This window comes from Hipposideros armiger, unplaced genomic scaffold, assembly GCF_001890085.2.
Source record: "Hipposideros armiger isolate ML-2016 unplaced genomic scaffold, ASM189008v1 scaffold_1, whole genome shotgun sequence".
Classification (NCBI taxonomy): Eukaryota; Metazoa; Chordata; class Mammalia; order Chiroptera; family Hipposideridae; genus Hipposideros; species Hipposideros armiger.
In genome coordinates, this window is record NW_017731351.1 from 7,124,575 (window position 1) to 7,147,451 (window position 22,877).

Genomic DNA, 22,877 nt, shown 5'->3' on the forward strand with positions numbered 1-22,877 from the left:
TAGCCAGTTTGAGAGCTGCAGGACACATTTCTGAAATGAAAAGCCATGGTCTTTTCCTCAGAAACCTTCATGAAAATGGACTCCTACACATGGACTCAGTGGCTTTGCCCCGCTGTGCAGTAACGCTTGGGCCCCGAACACACACATGTTCATACACACACATGTACACACATGTATGTACTGAATCAGCTGTAGGAGTAGCTGTCAAGCTAGTCTACAGATGAAGCAACATGCTTGGCTGTTAAATTTTTCCTCTGTCGCAATATCCACAGCACAATAAAGGGCTTATTCTTATGAGAAAGAATTTTATTGCATCAAAATCTAATCCAAGTATCCATTTGAATCTGATCCAAGCAGTGATTACCTTGATGGGTTCTGAGGAAGAAACAGTGGTAATGAGTTTGAAAAGAACAGTTTTACTTTTCTGAAGAGCAGAGTGATGGAGCCTTGGAGATTAGCTGGGGGCTAGTGCTTAGAACAAATTAAGTGAGGACTTACTGAAATAGGACCACACTGTGGGCAAGGTGTGCGTCCTGCTAAAAATGTCTATCACCTACAAATAGACTCTCTAGATATAAAATGCAGATGTTCACTGTGTTAGCAAGATGCTAAGGCAGCTGGTGAAACCAGCGAGTAGATTATTCAAATTAGATTTTCACTGGTGGGGAAATAAAACAGCCCAAAGAGGGGAGTACCCAGCAAGCATTTCCCTTAGTGAAGGGGTAAGGGTGGAGGAAAGAAATAAGCTAGAAAACGCATACATTAATACACCTCATCCCTGTTACATTTGTCTTTAGCTTTTCTACTTTCTCATAAGCCTGGTGGCCCCCACTCTTACTTGTGGCTTTTCTGTATGTCCTGTGGCTTCATCTCACACTGTGCCCTGATTCTGTTTCCTAGGTCTTAGCCCAAAAAGGAGGCATCTGACTGGCCCAGACTTTGGGTCCAGTCAGCAAAGGGCTGGGGGAGGGGTGGGGTCACAGGACCCACCAGGGCAGACTCTGTGAGAAAGGGCTGCCTTACCTTAGGCTGAGGGGATGGGCCCAGGAATGGAGATGTACTTTTGGGTCCTTCCTTAGAAAAGTGTTAGGGGCTGTGAAACGCAGAAGGCTTGCATAGACTTTGAGAAGTTCTAATTTGTTTCTTTCAAATGTATCTGTGAAATTCTCAAGTTTTTTGGAAGAACAGTTCTCATATATATTTGCAAAGTTATTTCAATAGCAATGATGAGAATTTCATGTCAGGTAAGTGTAAACCTTGCTTAGTTATCTAAACTGGATTTGCTTTTTATCCTGGGCAGACTTTATTTTACACGGTCTTTCTTATAGTAAACATGCCAAAGAAAGACTTTTTCTGTAGTTAAAGTAACTCTATACACATACCGTTCTTTTTTCTTCTTCCTGGAAAAGGGTATATAGCAAACAAAACCCTCTTTAGAAACAGGAGAAAACTGGAAGAAAAACACCCACAATTTTCTATTATTGTCAGAAAACCTTGACTTACAGATGTTACCGACAGATGGGAAAGCTGCCGATAAGAAAGGGATTTGATTATCTTCCATTAAAACCCTTAAAGGAATCTCAACCAGAAAAAAAAAAAATTACGTGGGAGGTGTATGACCCAGAATTGCGTACTGAGCGGTTTGGCTCTGCACGGCCTTTACATCTCTTTACAACATGCCTCACTTCTAAGAGTGGCTGGCAATGCAGAGAATTGCAGACAATTGAAGTTATTATGCTTCTTTAAAGTTTCTGATGCAAAGAGGTAAATAAAAATTAGCTGCTTCCCTGGTAAGTAGAAGATACTTTATTTTGGAACAAACAGCATTGATTCCTTCTGAGTCCAGACGGGAAGGGGAACACAGCGTCGGGGAAGCAGAGGCCGCTTTGGCGAAAACATTCTTCCGCCAGCACTTCAGGTCAGGCGGTCGTAGGACCCACTCGGGGCCTGGTTACCTTGGTAACAAAAATATTTGAGTTAGGCACTAATGTTCCCTTGGAGCAAAATAGAAAGTCTTCAATATATTGTGCACTTTTTCTTGTTACTTGGAGCCAGTCCATGGACTGGCAACGTCAGCTGACCTGGAGCCTTGATAGAAAGACAGGCCCCTCCCAGACAGAGTTCCCGATGTGGTCCATCTGCACGAGACAGTTTGAGACCCACTCTGAGAGATTCTGTTTATGGAGTATGAGTGGAGCCTTAGGATTTAAACAGGTTCCCAGGAGATTTTAACAGACAGCCAAGTTTAATCACTGCTGCGCTGGAGATTGGATTCTAGAGCGAGCTTTCACTTGCTATGTATGGACTTTTAGCCTCCCATATATGTTTAAAAACAAGTTTGTCAACTTCCTAAAAAATCCCCCTGGACTTTTGATTGGTATTGTATTCAATTTAAATATTGTTTTGGAGATAGCTGATATTTTGCAATGTTAAATCACTGTGCGATATTAAGTCATATTAATTGTGTGTAGATAAGACAGAATAATAGCCACTTACAGATGTTCGTTCACATCCTGATCTCCACGACCTGTGATTATGTCACTTTGGAGGGAGGGAGGTGATCCTGGATTATCTCCGGGGGGGTCCAGTGAATCACAAGAGTACTTATAGGAGGGGGTCCTCAGTCAGAGGCCAAGAGGATGTGACCATTGTGTCAGAGGTCAGAGCCATGTGGGACTCTGAGCCCAGGAACGCTGGCTGCAGTCCCTAGAAGCCGGAAAAGGCAAGGAAAGGGTCTCCTAGAGCCTTCGAAGGAGCACGGCCCTGCCCAACCCTTGGAACCTACTTCTAGAGCTGTAAGGTATACGGGAGTGTTGTTTTCAGCCCGAAGGTCCTGCAGTTTGTTACATGGCAACAGGAAACCAGTAGTCACCTGGGCACGTAGGACAAGCCTCCACGTATTTAGTCTTGATGGACGCTAAGGGAAACCTGACATCTTCAAGTGCTGGGTGGGCGTGTTCTCTAGGGACGGTCAGGACCCCGTCTCAGCTCTAGGTCTTGGATTTCATTCATTTAGGCCAGTATTTGAAATTTCACTCTCCTTGTAATGATGAGTTTCAAAACGGGCATGCAGCCCATTTTGGCCATGGGCTCTGAGGTTTTCCTCACTTCGATAAGGGTCTTGAGGAAAGTATATACCCGCATACCTTCTATTTTGGGGCTCTGCTTTGTTACGCTGTGCAGATATTGCATTTTTTACAAATTGAAGGTTTGCAGTAACCCTGCATCAAGTAAGTCTTATTGGCACCATTTTTCCAACAGGCCGAGGTGATGGTGAGCATTTTTTAGCAGTAAAGTACTTTTTAAGTAAGGAATGTACATTATTTTTTTAGACGTAATGCTTTTCACACTTAATAGATTACAGTATAGGGTAAACATAATTTTTATATGCACTGGGCAAACAGAACAGTTTTTGTGTGGTTCACTTTATCGTGACACTGTTTTTTTTGCTGTGGTCTGGAGCCGAACACCCAGTATCTCTGAGGTATGCCTGTACTTCCCTTTCCTCTTTTGGTCTTTGAATGCTGTTAGAGATGCAGTGTTTGCAATCCTATTTGCACAAAGGGACAATCCTAAGAACAAAAGTAAACCCAGGAGATGCCCCCCACCCCCACCCCATCCTGGTGAAATCACTGGCTGTGGAATGTACCACCCTCTTATCGCCCAACCCTGGAATTCCTTTGTGTGAAATAATACACCTCCCTTATTGTGTCAGCCTCTTGAGTTGAATTTTCCTTTACTTGCAGTCCAAAACATCCTACTTAATATGTAGAACAAATAAATATAAAGAAAATAAAAACTATATTTTCCAACATCCAAAGATAATTACGATGAGCATCTTAAGTGTTACATTTTAGTTTTTTCCTACTTTATTATTTTTTTTTTTTAGGAAAATAGAAACCTTTTCGTGCTTGGGAATGTGAGTGTGTGTATGTGTGTGTATATCTGTATATCATTTGTTTGCTGCTTGGTTTGTTTTCTGTTTCATTTTAAATGAAAGATGATTTAATAATTTATGTTATATTGACATATTATAATTTATTTAGCCTTTCTGCTATTTTTTGGACATCAGTTTATTCAAGTTCAAGTTTATTATATGTTTGGTGAGCAAATGAGCACATAAATATTTTTAAAATTTTATTAAGTATTTCTCGGGAAGGACACTTGAAAATGCATTTGGTTAACTGATAACCTTCACATTCAAGAATTTTTTTCTAATGCCAAACCTGACCTTTGACACTTCTTCCCCAGTACACAAAAAAAATCCCTCCTCTATGACTTGACATTGAGTTATTTTAACATTTTGGACATAGTGAAACAACATCATTGCTGCTTTCTTCTTTCTTACCCTAATGTTTAACCTGAGGTTATTCTATTTTTTGAAAGTCTAATTATTGCCATTATTGGAGAGTAAAAAACCAACTCAGTTACTTTTCTAAAACAATATTTGTAGCTATTGGAATAATGAAAAGTATAAGAAAACACCAGAAAAAAATGTAATTTCACTTGGCTAAACTTGTTTTCTCGCAGTAATGTATACCCAGGAGGCTCTTCTTATAAAGCTACTGAAGGACGCACTCTGAGGAAAACTACAGAATCAGTGTGAGCTTTGGCTCCACAGGGAAAATTCTCAGATTTGCACTTGGTAGGGCCCACGGTGGAGGCCCCCTCATCCTAAGGTCCTTCTGGGGACAACTCCAGCCCATGTACACTCAGAAGCCACATGTCTGTCATGTTTCCCCATTCTTACATATGTGAAGACAACCAAGGATTACCAGACAGTCAAAGAAAGTTTGCAGAACGAAAGGGAAAAAGACAAACTCATAAACGAAACCTGTAAGACATGGATTATTTATAAATTAATTTAGAAATAGACTCTAAGAAATGTTTTCAGATTTATGGAATATCCTGAAGAATATCTCCTGATATTGTCCCAGTGAAATTCCTATTGGTTCTTAAGTCTCAAACTTCTACAATAAATGTATCACTCAACACAACAATTTTTTTAGCTGATGTTTACATTTAAAAAAATTGTCTCTAAACGTAATAAAACATCCTAAACAAAATGATATATAGGAAGAGTCCCGAACCGTATTCCAAATACAGTTGATACAACGTCAAAATCACAAGTAGGTGTTTTGAAAAGCTGGCCTGTGTCCACCAAGGACTGTGTGCTAAACGGTGCTGCTGCGGAGAGAAGCATCACTTCATTCACTCATTCTGTGCAGCTGCTGCTCCGGCAAAGGAGACTGACTCTGAGAACAGGTCATTGAAACGGATGGTGGAGATTGTAAATGTCACGCCGAGAAAGTACGAAGTACTCAAGTTGTTCAGATAACAGTCTGAGAAAAGTCAATCACAGTGATAACCTGGAAAGCATTCCATCAAACCACTGGATCACTTGGTGAAATAGGCTATGGGCTGCACAGAGGCAGCGATAAACATTCTCCTTGAACTTGGTGGCGATATTGTTGCTGATATTTCTTATAGCACCGTGCCAAGAATTCTATAAGCATAAATAGTTAAGTGCTCTCCAGTTTTTCATCTTTAAGTGCCAACTACCTCCCGTGAAGATACACTCAGGAGTCCTTACCCAGAATGAAAGTGACAATCTCAGCTAGTTTGTCAGTTTCGTAGTTTGCCTGAAATGGCCCTTTTGTAACCCAGCTCACCCATGATATAACTTCCTACAACCACCTTCAGCCCACCTCCCCTCTCAACTTTCTACCAGTTTCCAGTCTGCTGCTTTCTTAATGGTGACAGCTCATCCCAGGTAATTGCCTAGGTTTTGTTGCAGATTTTATCTGTGTTTTCTAACATATTTATTAATTTCTGTGTGCCGGTTGCTGTGCCATGTTAGAAAAAAAATTTTCATGATCCACCATGAAAACACAGCATACAGAGCAGTGTGCATACAAACAATTCATAACAATCAATCTAATTGTTTTGCAATTGGGAGCAATATTTTAAAGCAGGTTGCATACTCGATAGTGGCCTCACTGTGTTTTAATTACACTTAAGGAATTCTGATGCGAGTTTAATTTGGCATTTTAAATAATGGGAAATAGGCTACCAGTGCACATTTTCACACAGAATGTCGCATTTTCATGAATGAGTTACTGATGTTAAGTGGGAGATGTCTGGGTTTAAGAAGACACTGACTTCATAAATCAAGAGCAAGCTTCTCAGAAAAGAAACATTTTCACAATAAGGAAAAGCTCTTAAAGGTGAAAATATGATTGCTGAACTTATAAATGATAAGAGCTGGAAGACAAAGACAAGAGAATTTCCATAATGTGGAGCAAGTAGACAAAGAGAATTTATAAAGTAGAAAAATATATAAACAAAGATATAAACACAGGAGGATCAATCCAGGAATTCCAACAGCTGACTAATAGGAGATCCACAAAACACTCTTTTCCCCTAAGACCAGCAAGACTTCTGGAGAAAAAGAGCTCATCTTCCTTGCTGTCAGTTTTCTACTGCAGTCTCTCTACCGAGTCTTCCTCTTGGCACCGGGCGGCTCTAGAACGTTCCCCGCCCCTCCACTCTGCAGGAACTAGGCCTTTTCCGCCTCCTCCTCGCCTCTCTGTTGTCCCAGCCAGGAGTCTCCCGGGCTCAGTTCTTCCCTCTTTCCTGCTATACAAATGCAACATTAGCAGAAAGGTCACAAATCGTAGCATTGTTAGTGATTGTGCTAAATAGGCCTAATTATCAGGAGAGCTGAGATTCTAGGAGAGAAGAAGCACATTATCTCTTTTTAAATATTTAGCAACTATAGTTCTTCTCAGTCTATACAGTAAAAATCGGCAGGGTGTTCCAGTGTGTGTTGTGTAAGTCCATTCTGGGGTATAACTGCTTCTTTAAAATTGCAGATGCCTTATATGCTAGAACCCCAACAAATGAAGCTAGATATGGTTGGAGCTGCTCCAGCTGATGGAGGGCTGGGGCTTGGCGCCCCCTCTCCTCCCTGCTGGGGCTGGGCCTGCCCCTTGCCTTCTGGGGCACCTCCTAGAGCAGCCCTGCAGAAACACGGGGCTCCGAGGGACATTGGTGGAAAGCCCGTGGCTGGGGTCATCTTTTGGGGGGAGCCTTCCTGCTGGGGAGGCCCATGGCTCTGATCCTGTGTTCTCGGCCACAGCTGGTACAACAGTTTTGATTTTGACTGATTTGTTCCCCACTCTTCTACTCTAAGGATGTGGTTGAGGGGAATGAGGTGGAATTCAAGATTTGGTACATTTGGTCATTAGCAGCTGCTGAAGGAGCGTGCTGGACAAAGTTAGAAACTTCCAGAGTAATTTGGGACAGGATGCATCAGCTGTTTAACTATGGCTTGTTTTTTTGGTACAGGAAGTTAAGGTAATTTAATTAGGTGCCAGATTGTTCAATAATATATTAAACCATCATGTAGTGGTTGTACAAAGTAGCCTTTCCTTTATAAAACTGCAAATGTCCTTTCACGTTTTTGGTTTGTTCGTTTGTTTTACCAACCTTGGAACAAATTCTTCACAGAGTGTTTATCATCATTAGTTACTTTTATGCAATTATAGCTCATCATACCATTTTCTAAATAAAAGAATGCTTTCAGTCTTTTGTACATATGAATACTCTGTTCTTTTTACTCTGACCTTTACACCTGGATCCTTTTGAAAGTCACTGTTCCACTAGGGTGAAAACAAATACTGGCCAAATTGTTTTCAATTTCCAAGCATCATATTTAGGAATAATGAGGTCTTGTTTCCATTTGAATCACGGAGACCTGCACTGTGTGTGATAAGTGGTGAAGGTGGGGGTTAGCTAGGACAGTGGACACCATTCGTGTCCAAACCAAGGAGTTCACATTATGAGAAATAAAACTGTATAAACAAGCCAAGGTTGGAAGGAGAAGCAATGATATTAAACCAAAGCATTTATTTGGAATCCAGTGGGCAAAAGAGAATTATTGTAGTTTTCTGTGCAGGAGTCAGATGTAGTGGCAATGGAAGCAGTGATGGAGGCAAACTGTAGGGCAGGATTTGGGCTGTGTCACCTTAGAGTTCACAGGACACACAGAAGAGACAGTGATCAGCGTTCCTACATTTTAGGAAATCTACCTTCCAGAGAAAAGGTGATAAAAGAGAAATGTCAAGTACATTTACTTGGTTATGAGCGACGTTGGTGGTTGAATAGCCTAAGAGAAGGAAATGTTCTGGAAGGACGTTGGAGGCTCGCAGGATCAGTGTGAAGCTGGAGGAACAGGCAGGCACCAGGGGTGCTCAGAGGTCAGCAGCAGTGACCACTGTGGTCTGTCGACACTCAGAGTCTAGTGAGCACGGGGCCGCAGGCACCAGCTCCAAGCTCCCTTCCATCCTCGCTGCGCCCTCCCCACACTGGAAGGCCTGGCCCTGGCCCTGCCTTGTCTTCCCTAGCAGGAGGGGCTCTCACCTCACCTGCCCACATGGGGGAAATTGTGTTGCTGGTAGGAGATGCAGGTGGATGATGGACAATCAAAATGAGAAATGGCCGTTTCAGGCAGACTCTGAAAAACACAACCCTCACATTAAAACAGATACACCCATAGAGGAAAAGGGAAGGATATCTCAAGAAAACAGAATCCAAGAATTCTAGGATTATCCCAGTTTTGAATTTTCATTCATGGGAAAAAATGTCACAAAGCGCACATTCTTGCAAAATAGCTTAGACCTGTACAGTTCACACTGGGCTGGCTAAAGTGTGGAAGGAGAGTTATAAGAGAGATTGCCAGAACAAGGAGCTAAAAACAGAGGAGTGGGGATAGAAATTTAGTAAAGGGCAGAGAAAAAACCCAAACTCTTCAATGCCTGTTTTGCTTCAGTCTCTTAGACCTTGAAAAGTGATCTCCGTAATTAAAAGCACAAAGCAAAGATGGTTAGAATGAAAACAAAGATCCACAATAAGTGAGTAGAGAGCAAAAGAACACCTACCAATTTTTAAAAGAACTCAGATCCTCAGCTCAGATAGAATTACATGCCATAATAGTGACGAAACTTGGAGATGTGATCAAGGAAACACTTAGGAGTTTCTTAGAAAGTTGGCTGGAGAAATAAATGTCAGAAGTAATGAACTAGGCGAATGCTGCCTGGTTGCATACAAAGGGCGAGGTAACTGATTATAGAACTGTGGTTTGGTGCAACATTCCTAAGAGGATTATTCCCAAGTGGATTATTACACAGGCGATTCATGAGCATGTAGACAAGGAGACTGCCACACCGCATGGGTCCATCAAGACAAGTGAGGCTGAGGCAGTGGAAAGAGCTGGAGTCAGATGACCTGGGCTCATGGCCTCATTCTGTTAGGACACAGCTGTGTGGATGTGAGCAAATCACTTAACGCCTTTGAGCTGCAGTATCTTTACCTAGGACACCAGGTTATAGAACTGGATGTCCTTTATGGGCACTTTAACCACAAACAATCTATTAGCTTCAAATGTACCAAATTCCCCTCAGTTCTTTTAATCAGGCTGTCCAATGAGACAATAGCTGACATTTGTAAAGAACACACGCCATTCTGGGTGCTATGTTCTTGTGTGAACTGCTCATGTGACAGGTGGGCACTGTTAACCCCTCTTCACAAATGATGAAACTGAGGTTCCAAGTGGCCAACTAGTAGATCAGAAGAATCAGGATCAGGGGTGTCTTATATCCGGGAAACAGGTGAGCAATCTCCCATACTATGATCATACATAGGGTCAATTCAATATACTTAGGATGGATAACGCTACAAGGAGAACACCACAATGAGCACACAATAAGAATTCTGATTTGTTTGGATAGTTACGCCTAAAATGTGTTGATAATGGATCCATGTCCATTTCATGAAAGTTTCGTCTGGGTTTCCTTTAACCTTAGCCTGTGCAACTGTAAACAATTTGGTTGAAAGAACAGAAGAAATTCTGATCAAATTTTCAAGGAAAAGAACTACCCAGATGAATAATTTATTCACATATTTATTTATGCAAGTATCACATCCTGAGGTAAGCTAATTCATTCACAGTATGATCAATATTCAAACTGAAATACTGGGGGTGCCAAAAAAATGTACACAAGTGGACACTTTGGTCAGCATTGCTCAAGAAGTAGTTCGCCGTCATCAGAAGTGCCTGGGCGCTGATGGGAACCACTTTGAGCACCTCTTGTAATTGCAGAAGTCAAATGTGACTTGTATTCATCTTTTGTTATCGGTATATATGGAGTATTACAATTTTAATAGTTTTTTCCTTTCTTAAAACATGTGTGCTCTTTTTGGCCCCCTCTGTATATTAGTATTGAAAGCAAACCCCCCCACTTGGCGTCTAAACTATCTTCTGAACTAGGAAGGGCCTTGACTCTGAACGGGTTGAGTTTGGTGGAAGTAGAACAGAGGATAGGAGTGGGTGTGACTGGCTCTGGGGTTGCTTCTTGGAACTTCCAAGGACAACTGGAAAGGGAATATCTAGAGCGATAGCTACGTACTTTTCCCCCCTTAGTCATAGGAATCTTGGATGAACAGAAATTTTCTATTAAATGGACCCGTTCATTTCAAGTTCAACAGAAATCAACCATTTGAAAATTCTACCACAAAATACTGATGTAAGTTTCAGTTGCAGTCACAGAAGAGGGTGTGCAGACCCCAGCAGACAATACAGTCCTATGGTGCTTGCCTCAGCCAGACCACATCCTGAGCATGGTGGGTTGGCACTGGACCATGACCAGTGAGGGACACTTGAAAAGACTTAGCATGACACGAAAGCTTCTTTCAAATATATGAAGAGCTGCTGTTTGGAAAAGATCGTTGGTTAGTTCTGAAACTCTGTGAAAGGAAAGCTAGAGGAAGTGGGTGGAATTATTGAAAAGTGCTTTTTCCAGTGACAGCGTCTCAGAGTTGAATGGAGGCACCTTTAGAGGTTAAGAACCTCTTTCCTTGTCACTCGTTCCCTTTGATTAAATGACAATCGAGAGCCTTCCGTGTGCCACTGCAAATGCGTGGGGTACGTCAGTGCCAAAAGCAGACAAAAACTCTTGCTCTTGTGGTATTTACATTCTGGTAGGTGTAGGGAAACTGTCAATCAACAATCAAACAGACAAGTCAGTAAATTAGATTGTATGTTGGAAAGTGAAAGAGTTATAAGAGTAAAATGAGCGAGATGAGGAATGACAGGAGGTGGAAAGGAAAGGGGGATGGCTGCAGGGACAAATACGTTTGTTGAGTAAGTTGGCCTTGTTGAGAAGGTGCCGTCTGAGAGAGGCTTCAGGGAAGGAGGTGAGGGGGTTGCTTGGGGGAGACCATTCCAAGCAGAGGAAAAGCCACGCGAAGGCCTGAGGTGGGGAAGGGAGCCTTGTCCGCAGAGCTTGGTGGAACATTTGGGAGAGAAGGTGAAGGGAGGATTTCCGTTTTGGCGACAGCTTGGACTACATGACCTCTGAGGTCTCTGCCACCTTTTTATATTCCCTGAGCTAATGATTCTCAAAGAGTTCAAATCAAGTGTAATAATTCGGTAGCCGTGAGGAGGATGGATTCTAGAGCAGAGATGTCAGACCAGAGCTCACAGATACTCGTGCAGATGGTGAAGGTGCAAGTCAGATCGTATAAACGTTGAAAAATATTGGCAGTGCGTTCAGACAGTTAAAAAATACGACGCTGACCGCATCTTGGCTAGGGCTTAAGAGCGGAATGGTGTAATCCCAATGTAAAGTCTTAGACAGGAAGTCCAAGGAGAATAAAAGATAAAAGAAGAAATGTGGGCGTCTTTGATGAGAATCACTCCTTTGTTATCACTGGACAGGGAACCAAAAGGGAAGGAATTAAAAGATTACCCTGTAGTTTAGATCCCAGGAGCCCTGTTCACACTGACTTTGCTTTTTCTCAGTCGAGGGTCTCATTGATTTTTTTTCCTGCTTCTTATCAATGGCCAGATGCTTACTTGTGCTTTCATTGTGCTGTTATACATAATTATATGTACTTCAGGAACTCAGAATCCACTCGGAGAGAAACTACCAGCCAACGCAACTTCTCAATTATTTTGTGTCTAAAGGTAATTAAAGACATAAAACTTTAGAACTCAGAATTAATTAACTGTGATAATTACGAAGAGACTGATAGAATATTCTTGTTCTTTCGGATGCATAAGTTGTCCTGTTTCCTTGCTGCAGGTCCCTTCATTTGCAAGATGGTGCCATTTGTCCAGTCTACTGCCGTTGTGACCGAAATCCTCACTATGACCTGCATTGCTGTGGAAAGGCACCAGGGACTCGTGCATCCTTTTAAGATGAAGTGGCAGTACACGCCCCGGAGGGCTTTCACCATGCTGGGTGAGGATGTGCCCTCAGCAGGAAGGGTGCCGCTCTTCAGGACAGAGCAGAGCATTCATGCACAGTGAAGCACACTGATACACTGGGGAGTAGCTTCTGGTCTAGCTGGTGCTGGGGTGTAATTTGAAGGGTCCAGCTCTCCCCCCATTTACCCCCACCATCAGCCCATGTCCCCTTCCGGCCCACCCCAGCACTGAAATTCTCTCATTTCAGACTTACTTCTTCAACTTAAGTCTTAAGCTTTTAAGCATGCATTTCAGCTGATCTAAGGTAGCCCATCGGTGGCATTGCCACAGTGACATTTATTAGCTCAGAGACCTCTAAGCCAAGATGCCCTTTTTAGGGGAGGCAGACTTTGATAGGGGGCAAGAAAGGTGTTCTTAGAAAAATGGAGAACGGAGGTGACCCTGGGGGTGAGTTCACGATGGCAGGCGGCCACAGGGCCCATGAGCACACTGGGTGCCGAGGTGCCTGACAGACACGTCCCATCCTCTTAGCAGTTTTGCTTCAGGCATTCCTGAGTCCTCAGCTGCTGGAATCGGTCCTGATGAGCACGTACCTTGTGATAAATGCTAAACTTGAAGCAGCATCCTAGGGCCCAGCACAGTAAAACGGAACAATTTCTCTGTTTATAATTATAATCAAGCCATTTAAAAACTTCAATGTGCCTCACCTTGATGTGAATGTCTTACAGCTAAACAGTCAGAGGTTTTGGAAGCAACTCATGCAATAATAACAAAGAACAATTTTTACTAACATCTCATTGAGAGCAACGAGTAAACATGTCTCTCTGCTGTAACAATTTAGCCAGCATGGGATCGTAAAATGACAGGATGAACTCCCGAAGGCCTTGTGATGCCAGACTCATTTAAAATACTTGGACATGAATAGATAAACCAGTTGGGAGGAGGGCGGGGGAGGGCACGGTCAGTTTTAGTTAGCTTCAAATTCATGTCACATCCTTCCTACAAAGAATTCAAAGACCTCTTGGCTTTTAATAATTGACCACCTTCTACCATCAAAACATCTGAAAACAGCGTGTGATTGTAGAAGGAGGGCGAGGGAAGGAGTGCTTGATGGAAGGGAGTTATTAAAAAATAAGAAAGAGAAGCAGAAGGGGTCCCCACAACTGAAAGCCAAGTTGAGAATAGGCAGTCAAGGCAGTTCATACTCAAAGAAGTCATAGGAGACAGGCAGGATTTTAAATCAAATAGACATCTCCCATGGGGCTTCTGTGCAGCGCCGCCTGATGTGTCCCTGAAGCTGTCACACTGAACGGCGTGTCTGTCACACCCAGCAACTCCTTCCAGCGGAGACTGCCTGCCCCCGGGCCCCAGCCAGCAAGACCTGCTAGACTGCCGTGCCCAGCGGTGACCACAGGTCCTATCAGTAATGTTCACCCACCTGAGCCCTTCTTTCCTTGAACGGGCAGTGGGCCCCGGAGGATTGGCAGTGAGCTAAGCCAGTTAGACTCAACTCCAGAATTTCTACTAAAGACTAGACAAATGACTGGACATAAGGTAACCCAGTAAGATCATTATCTTACTGGGCTAGAATAGATGTACATGGCAATGGAGAGAGAGACATTTGGGAGCCTTAGAATTATCCTGCATCACTGAATCATAAAGACTTTCTATAGGCAGTGCCAGTTCATGTGTTTCTTTATAATAAACCCCAAGTTGTGGCTTAAGTGAGTCTTAGTTCCTTGAAACCCAAGGCAACGCATTGTCTTCTTAATGGTTCCACTCAGTATAGAAAGAACAAGCCGAGATTGAGCTGGGAATTTTTTTCCTCCAAATCAGTGTTGGGGCTCTTGGTTCTGGCCGCATCCTAGGCTGTGAGGATTCTCTCTTGTTCCTTGCTAATGACACGTTATTAGAGCAATTCCCTCAACAAACTCTCTGGCTTCTGATATTGTGTTTGCTTTGTAAGTGAGAAAGTAATGCCCATATTATGGTGGTTAAAATGGATGTAGTTTCAATTTTAAGAAGAAATTTTAGAGGGTGATCTATATCATGTTTAAGTTACTCATTCATTCAACAAACACATTTTTGCTGATCAAGCACCTACTGAGGGCCAGGAATTTTCCTGGGAAAATTCAGGTGGTCAGTTTTATCTGGAAAGGGTGTGTGCCTCGAAAGCTCTCCTAGAGAAGGTGACTGCTGAGCCAAGCCCTGAAAAACGAGGCCACAGGTAGACCCTGGGGAAAGGGTGCCAATGCAGGGTATCAACTTGGAGGCAGGGAGCAGCACAATGTGCTCTGGGGTATGGGCACTGAAACCAACTCTGTAAGGTCCTCAGTAGAGGACTCAGCATGAAGAACTTGGATTGAAATATACAAGGGGCGAGAGAGGCAAGTGGGCTTGTAGAGAGCCTCAGGGACCGCGACAGGGTGTTGGGTTTTATCTTACAGGCAACGGAACACTATGAAAGAGTTTTAAACATTTAGAGCATGTTTTAGGAAGACATTTCAGCAGCAATTTTGAGGATAGTGAGAAGGTGGAGGCAAGAACACATAAGGAGACGATTGCACTGTCCCAGCGGGGAGGGGACGGGATACACTGGCTATAAGGAGCCCGTATGGTTAGTGAATTAAGCAGGGATGTATTTTGCTTAACTCAGTCATATTCTGATGATGTTAACATTTTACAGGTGTGGTCTGGCTGGTGGCGGTCATCGTAGGATCCCCCATGTTGCACGTGCAACGACTTGAGGTACATTTGGGGATTGATCATTGTAATATTGAAATGTCTTCATTAGTTAGGTTTTTTTCTTGATTGTTTTTTTTTTCCTTCCTGCAAGAGGATGACAGCAAATTTGCATGATTTCTGTTATTTCATTGGAGGTTTGTCAAGTGGAATCAAATAATTTGTTTTAAGACTTTTTTCCCCTCTGTTTTATGTAGCACTTACTTGATCTTCTGTTATTTTACTGACTTTAATGATTAAAATATGGTTTACCAGGGTTCCTTTGTACATTTTCCTGCCAATTGAATATGGCTTTCCTAGCATTCTCCAGTGTCTTGATACATTGTAAGGGTCCAGTGGTTGCTCCAAACTTTCTTTTAAGTCACATGAAAAAAATCTGTAATTGAGTGTCTACTCATCTGTCCCTTGCGACCTATAAAAATGCCATCTGAGAACTTCCCAGCCCTCTGATGAAATGCCACGGGGGAAGCCTTGAGTGGGACTAGAACTCTTCCAGCCACTCAGATAAGTAACTCCTCTGGTACTTCTCTAGTCACGAGAGCAGCCGCATGTCACAGTCACCTAAGTGTGTATTCTCAATTTAAAATGTCTCCCGTCCTCAGCTCGAGCTGTTTTTAGGTCTGAAATCCAGCCGTATGGAGAGGGGGTGTGATCCCCGTCCCCTCTGCTTCCTCACTCTGTGTTTCTGTCTCTCCCCATCCAACTGGCTGCCTCTGGCTCCGTGGGAGCTGGTGAGGAGAGTGGGAGAGGCTGGGCAGGTGTCCTTGGTCCTCATGTCTTGTGTGTGTGACTTTGGCCAGTGATGGATTCTTTACTTGATGGGTTTTTCAAAGATAACACCACTGAGGTCCTGCCTGCTGCCTCTTCTCCAGCCCGCTGCTCATAAAGACCCTCCCACTTCCACACACAACTCTTGGTGACCAGCCCTTCCCGGAGGCTGCCCTGTCCTCCAGCAGGAAACCCACACTGATGGGGCCCTTTTAGAAACGACCCAACCCTGTTTCCGTGTGTGGGTCCAATTCAGGCCCACAGAACACAAGGAGATTTGTCTGTTTTTTAAAAATAAAATTACTTTATCATATGCTCTAAATATATTTTCAGTACATAACTCATTTAGTTGGTAGGAAATGCCTATAATCTAATTGGCAAGGCCAGTCCTCACGGTCAGATCAGCCAAATCAGATTTGTTTTGTGTCAGAAAAAAGTACAAGTTCATTTTTCAAATCAAATCCATGTATTCAGATGCATCCCACGGCTACCTCCTCGTTCCGAAATTCTGTTAGAGCCGGTGCGTGCGAGTGTGACCGGTGCCTGCATTTCCCACCTGGTGAAACAAAACACTGCCGACGTCTCTGTCCCGGCCCGCGGCCTCTGCGCTCTGCTCTCACTGGGCGCTCTCTCAGAAGGAGTCTATTTGACAATTTTCAGGGGGTAGAAGCAACGGGGTGGTTAAATTAAAGTTGCCATCACTTCTGTCCCTTCACTGCATGAAAAATGTGAATTCACCACATCTCAACACCTGTCAAAATACCTTTTTTCTAATGCCAAGCTCCCTTGAATAGAAATGTATTCAGTACAAAGCCCTCTCTGGGTTTATGGGGCCTTGCTCAGGTGGCTCCACTGGCATCAGTAATTGGAACCAAGTCTTTCTTAGGTCTCCCCATAGCGAGATTTTAGTTGGGGGAGGCTCGGACTTGTGTGGACGGGGAGAAGGGTGATTGATTAGGAGAGAGGAACCGGGATGGTGGACCCGGCATGATGCTTCGATCTCATCCGCTCCCTTAGGCAGGGAGCTGAAGAGAAGTGCATGTACGGAAATCGGAGTTCTGAAGCTGGTTTTCACAAAACCATCTGAGCGTGATCTCAGAGAGCCTGCTGTCCCCAGGACACGGGCACCTCTTTGGAAATGGCCAGTCCAGCCTTGTGTTTTAGGATGTGTCACTATGTGCCCCCCCCGCCGCCCCCCCCACACCCATGGTCTTGGCCCTTAGTGGGCTGTCTACATGGAGTCAGAATGAATTTCACTTTCATATCCTGTTCCCAGGGAGTCTGTGTCTTGAAATTATTATTCACTGAGTGTTTTCATTCCTAGTTGTATCTGTAAATAACCCCTAGATCAGAACTTGAAGTATACCAAAAAGCGCCCCCCGCCCCATTCAATTGGCATTGAAGATTGGTGATAAAATCTGCTGGGATTGGAGGCAGAAATATGACTAAGACCTAAATATTCTTCATCTGTGGCGTGACTAAAATGACAATAGTTTTATAGATTCTCCAACTTTTATTCCTATAATCTAGAGAAACAACTTTTGAATATACTTTAAATGTCTAGTTTGTCCCTTATTAACATTTGCTATTTTTATTAATATTGTTATTAATAATATAGTTGAACTCATGAGTCTGTTAGAAATAATATTAATAAATATAAAATATTAAAATATATATACCTCCAAGGCTTATAATAGAGCCTGAATATTTGTGTATTAGCAATAGTTTGAATCCCAATTTCTCATTCATCTCAGAATCTAAAAGCTGCTGGTTGCCTTTCTGAAATCTCTGCTAGTGGCTTGATCATCGCAATCTGAAATAGCAAAATACAGCCTGGTTCTTAGCCATTGGGAGAAGGCTGATGACTAGTCAAACCTGTCACAACGATTGAGGAAGCATTAAACTAACCAGCACGAAGTACAAAATACTATTTTCGTAATACTTTGGTCATTGAGGTGCTCTTTTGCCCGACTGAAAACTTAAGACTATAGTGTAAAAAGGTGAGAAAGGTAAGTGAGCAGGCCTTGGACCCCAATTCCATTTAAAACAGAAAAGAAAGTATAAAACCCTGAAAAGTTTAAACAATAAGATTAAAAAGCATACTCTTCACAACAAAAGAACAATCAAAATTGGATGTTATTTGAAGTAGGTACCCGTGGAAAATGCGTTAGGATGTCAAAACGGCTGCATGACCGCAGTACCCGGCTGCTTTCTGTACCGTGATGCTGACTGCCGGCTCTCCTAACAGAATCCTTCTTATTTTAAAGATTAAGTATGACTTCCTGTATGAAAAAGAGCACGTCTGCTGCCTGGAAGAGTGGGCCAGCCCTGCGCACCAGAAAACCTACACCACCTTCATCCTTGTCACCCTCTTCCTCCTGCCCCTCGTGGTGATGCTCAGCCTGTACAGTAAAATCGGTTATGAACTCTGGGTCAACAAGAGAGTGGGGGACAGCTCCGTGCTCCGAACCATTCACGGAAAAGAAATGTCAAAAATAGCCAGGTTGGTTTAATGAAACAGTCACCTCTGTTCAAAATATTTTTAATTTGCTGGAAGGGACGGTTACCAGGGATCTCAGAAGGCCTGGGTAACTTAGCATCATTTGTCGTTCACAGGTAGGGAGTGGGCTGTCTTTAGCCTTTTGAGATGATAGGTATGGCAGGAAGAAAGAGCACGATCACCAGCTCCCAAATCAAAGGGGGAAGCCACAGTCATAGACAGAAACTTACACGGAATTTAGAAATTGCTTGGTTTTCATCTACGTATCATTCCGATATGGTGGGAGGAGCTGTGGGCTCTCTCCTGCCTGCCAATCACCAGCCACGTGATGTGGGCCAAGCTCCCGCCCACAGCCCTGCATTCATCATGTACCAGGGAGCAAGCAACATCCGTCTGTCCTTCCTCCTCCGGCCCGAGAATGATGCTAAATACGTGAGATGATGTGTTGGAAAACCCTCTGGAAACCAGAGCATGCCGTTTGCTCTAAATTATTCATTATCGATAGAGTTCATTTTCACCCGAGGGCTCTGCTTTCTGACCGCACTCATTAATAGAGAATTTAAAACACAATTTACTGCTATGGTACTTGTAGTTCACATGGCTGATTTTATAATCTGTTTGGAGCAACCATGAAAAACAAAACTAAATCTGAGAAGTTCAGTGGTTTGAGATTTTATCATGATTTCTTCAAGTGGGCAGCGACCCCTAGTGCCCAGTGTGTATAAAGACGTCCCCGTTCTCTGCCCAGCGCCTTGGAACTTCGCTGCCCTCGGACTTCCTCAGGAGAAAGGGCTGCCATGGTTAAATAAGAAATAATGAACATGACTTTTGATACATGTAAAGCACCATGCAAATGTGTAGCTCCCTTACAGATGTAATGTCCTTCACAGGAGGAATGGAGAAAACTAGTTTGAAATCCTGGTTAATCATGTTATTTAGAGATACGATAAAGGATTACATTTTAATTATATCCTGTAAATACAGGGCTTCCCATAGCTCATAAATATTGATCTTTTTCTATCACAGGCATGCATGCTCTTCAGTATAAAATGAGTAAGAGTTTAGGCGCTGAAGTTAGACTGCCTCGTTTCAATCCAAACTAGCCCTGATTAGTTTAAATCCCTCACTAGCTACCTGACTTTGCAAGTTACTTAAGCTTCTCTGTGCCTCGGCTTCTGCGTTTGCCAAACGGCTTGCTGGGAAGATCACTGGCATGAGCCGGGCCAAGCACCCAGCACAGTGCCGGGTCCACAGCGGGCACACATCACGGGGGTGTTCATAATGTGAGGAATACGGGGCTGCGGCAATAGCGATGGGAAGGTGACAGACAGCCCATGTCTGACCGATCACGGACTTCACCAATATTTGAAAAATTATGGTTATGAGGTCTAGGCTCAAAGTTTATTATTGAATAGCTTTGCCATCGATTTGACACTCTTGGCAAGGAGAAGTTCCCTAACACACTGACTGTATCCTTGTGAGTCCAGGAAGAAGAAGCGAGCTGTCATCATGATGGTGACAGTGGTGGCTCTGTTCGCCGTGTGCTGGGCACCTTTCCACATCGTTCACATGATGATTGAATACAGTGAGTGCCTGTCATTCTCATTTGACGGAAGTTCTAGTTTATTTCCTGCCATAACGGACAATGAACCATTGACATTTGTTGCCATTCACTTGGGTAATCAAATACGAACTTGTAGGTTTCTTTCACGTTTTTGACACCACTAGGTCATTCCATGGTAGATAATTACGTATGATTATGACTAAATCTTTAATAATTACAGAAGAGCAAGAGAAGCTCCTGAGATTCTTATTGCATGCCATGCCTCTGTTCTCCTTAAGTTATTTCAATATGGGAGAGCTGTGACATCCTACGAGCATTCCCCACTGAGAACCCTGACTTGAACCACGTGAATTTAATAACGCTTAGCATTTCAGCCAGTCCCTCCGTGAATGCTCTCTAATCATCTGAGGCGTCATGTGGTTCTCAGGTAACTGTGTTTCTACAATATAACACAAATGAACACCTGAAGAGTCACTCCTGCTCCCAGTTTACAGGAAGCTTGGAATCAGGTTGAAGGGCTGGAGTCCCCCCATATGTGCTGGGTGCCGGGCTGGGCTTGTGCGCCTCAGTTGTCTAAGAAGGAAGACTCGTCACAAAGTTATTTGTCTTTGGACATCCATGGCTCTCCCCAAAATCGTCTTGAGAATTTTTCTCACCTTTAATCACTTGTCCAATCACCAATCGTGTGGTAAAGATGGATGATAAACAGAAATTCAGTTTTATGCTCATCAAAACAAATATGCATTCTCAAGTATTTCTCTTTATTTCAGGCAATTTTGAAAAGGAACATGACGATGTCACGATCAAGATGACTTTCGCCATAGTGCAAATAATTGGGTTTTCCAATTCCATCTGTAATCCCATTGTTTATGCCTTTTTGAATGAAAACTTCAAAAAAAACTTCCTATCTGCAGTTTGTTATTGCATAGTCAAGGAACCCTTCTCTCCAGCACGAAGACGTAGGAATTCAGGAATGACAATGACGCAGAAGAAAGCAGTGCTTTGCTGGAGAGAGAACCCCGTGGAGGAGACCAGAGGAGAGGCGTTCAGCGAGGGCAACATCGAAGTCAGGCTGTGTGAACAGCCTGGGAAGAAAAAGCATCTCAAGTGACAGCTTTCCCCGTTCATTTTGAACGTCTACGAATTCTGTTTCAGGCCGTGGGCGTTCATTATAACATCTCTCTATAATTAATGCCATTCCATGGCCTAAGCTGAAAATTATTTTGAGGAAAGGTCAAAGACTTTTTATTTGTAGAATGAGGAAAAGAAGGACTCAAGTCATTTTCCATAAAAATATGACATTATACATGAGGTTACAATTTTGAAAAATTAGTGAACCATCCTTGTAGATTATAAAAGTGGAGTTTTAAAAAGTCTTGTACAGAAATAAATGTTCTTGGCTAGTTTTTCCCCTTAGCCAGTCAATTGTACTGTGGCTTATTGTGTATTGTTAAATTGGATGAGAAAATAAGTTAAAAACTATATCGTCTTCCTTGAATAAGTTTAATAGTTGAACGCTGTAACGTAATTTTTAGTGTACTGCTGAAGCTTGGTGATGAATTCTCTTGCAAACGAAGTTTTCCAATGATTCTGAAGTCCAGTAAGATGCAGAAGCAGCAAAATGACATGTGTGGGATGTACAGGCAGATGCCGGCCTCGGCCTGAGCTTCTCATAGGCCTGTCAGTTACCAGCGCTGGGACCACTGGCCACCCCTGAACCCCTTTAAGCCTCCATTCCTTCCTGTGTAAACTGCGCAGTACCTCTATCCAGAGTCACTGCTGGAGAACAGATGCGCCCGGAGCAGGAAGGCCTGTTACTCCAGCGCCCCCTCGAGTTCCTGAGCATCATCGGAGTCCTCTCGTCTCAGACCTCCCCATCTGTTCCCTTTTTCCTTTCCCAGGCTTGTCCTCAACCCTACCCAACCTTCAGTTTGTGCTTATTTTGTAACTGGTTCCTCCACTCAAAATAAGAAAGATTCTGGGATCCTCATTTACAGGTTGAGTGGAATAAATAGACCAATCTATCTCAAATATTTCTATTTTTAAGCTCTGCATTTTCACTAGTGGGCTGAAGCCCTTTGGGTATGTAAAAGGGCTTTTTGGTGCAGTTAGATGAGAGCATCACCTCCAAGCCCATGAACTTTCACTGACCCCCACGAGAGATGGGACAGGAAGAGCAGGATCACTCCCCACGCCTGTTCCTCACCTGCACCTCCCTCCAGCTCAGCGCCTCGCCTCTCAGTCTTCTCCTCTTACCCCCTAATGTCATGGACCCGGCAGCCACCGAGCCAGCACTCTGTTGCTTCCCCGTCAGCACCTGAGATTCCCAAAGGCCAGACACAGCCTCCTGGCCAGTGTTTCTTCTGCCTCCAGTTTCCCAGCCAGGAATCAGAAAGAAAGGAGCTCAGATTATTTTACTCATAAAGCTTTAAGGTTTGGGACCAGAGAACTCAGAACACAGGGGTCTGTCAAGATACAAACATTTCATTGTACATGTTTGTTAATATAAGCGAGGAAGGAAAAAAGATGAAACAGTATTAGGAAAAAAATGTCTACATGACACAGGAAAATTAACAAAGTTGAGAGAGGAAAACTGATGATTTGCTTTGTGTTGCAATGGACTCATTATGGCTTATTTACGTCCCCTGTCCTGTTATGCCTAGTTAACCTGTAGCAAAACAATGATTGTCATTAAACATTAAAAACGAATCACATCCACCGATTTTGCTTATTATTTAATCAGCAAATATCCATATAACTCTTTCTAAATTTGATGTATACATGCTCCAAATGTGACTTAATGAGAAACAGATGGGTCAACACTGCTACTAACCATTTAATTATCAAGATTAGGGTTTTTAAAAATTCTTAACGGGCTGGCCGAGTGGCTCAGTTGGTTAAGCGCTCACAGTAAGTTTTCCCAAGGTAGTGGTCAACCTAGGCGGCATGGCCTTAGAACATTCTCTAACAACACCATAGAGTAAGTGGGGCTGTCTGGGAAATTCACATCATCAGAGAAGGTGAACACAAAA

General features: G+C 43.1%; 1 protein-coding gene across 1 annotated transcript in view; it reads left to right on the forward strand.

Moving 5' to 3' along the window:
- The window catches only part of QRFPR (pyroglutamylated RFamide peptide receptor), a 33,949-nt gene extending 11,390 nt beyond the window's left edge, over positions 1–22,559 (forward strand). The window contains exons 2-6 of the mRNA XM_019668927.1: positions 12,147–12,305; positions 14,958–15,019; positions 18,049–18,284; positions 19,769–19,866; positions 20,616–22,559. Of these exons, the coding sequence (XP_019524472.1) occupies positions 12,147–12,305; positions 14,958–15,019; positions 18,049–18,284; positions 19,769–19,866; positions 20,616–20,956 (896 nt within the window). The 3' untranslated portion in view covers positions 20,957–22,559. The remainder of the gene's footprint in view (positions 1–12,146; positions 12,306–14,957; positions 15,020–18,048; positions 18,285–19,768; positions 19,867–20,615) is intronic.
- The last annotated feature ends 318 nt before the right edge of the window (positions 22,560–22,877 follow it).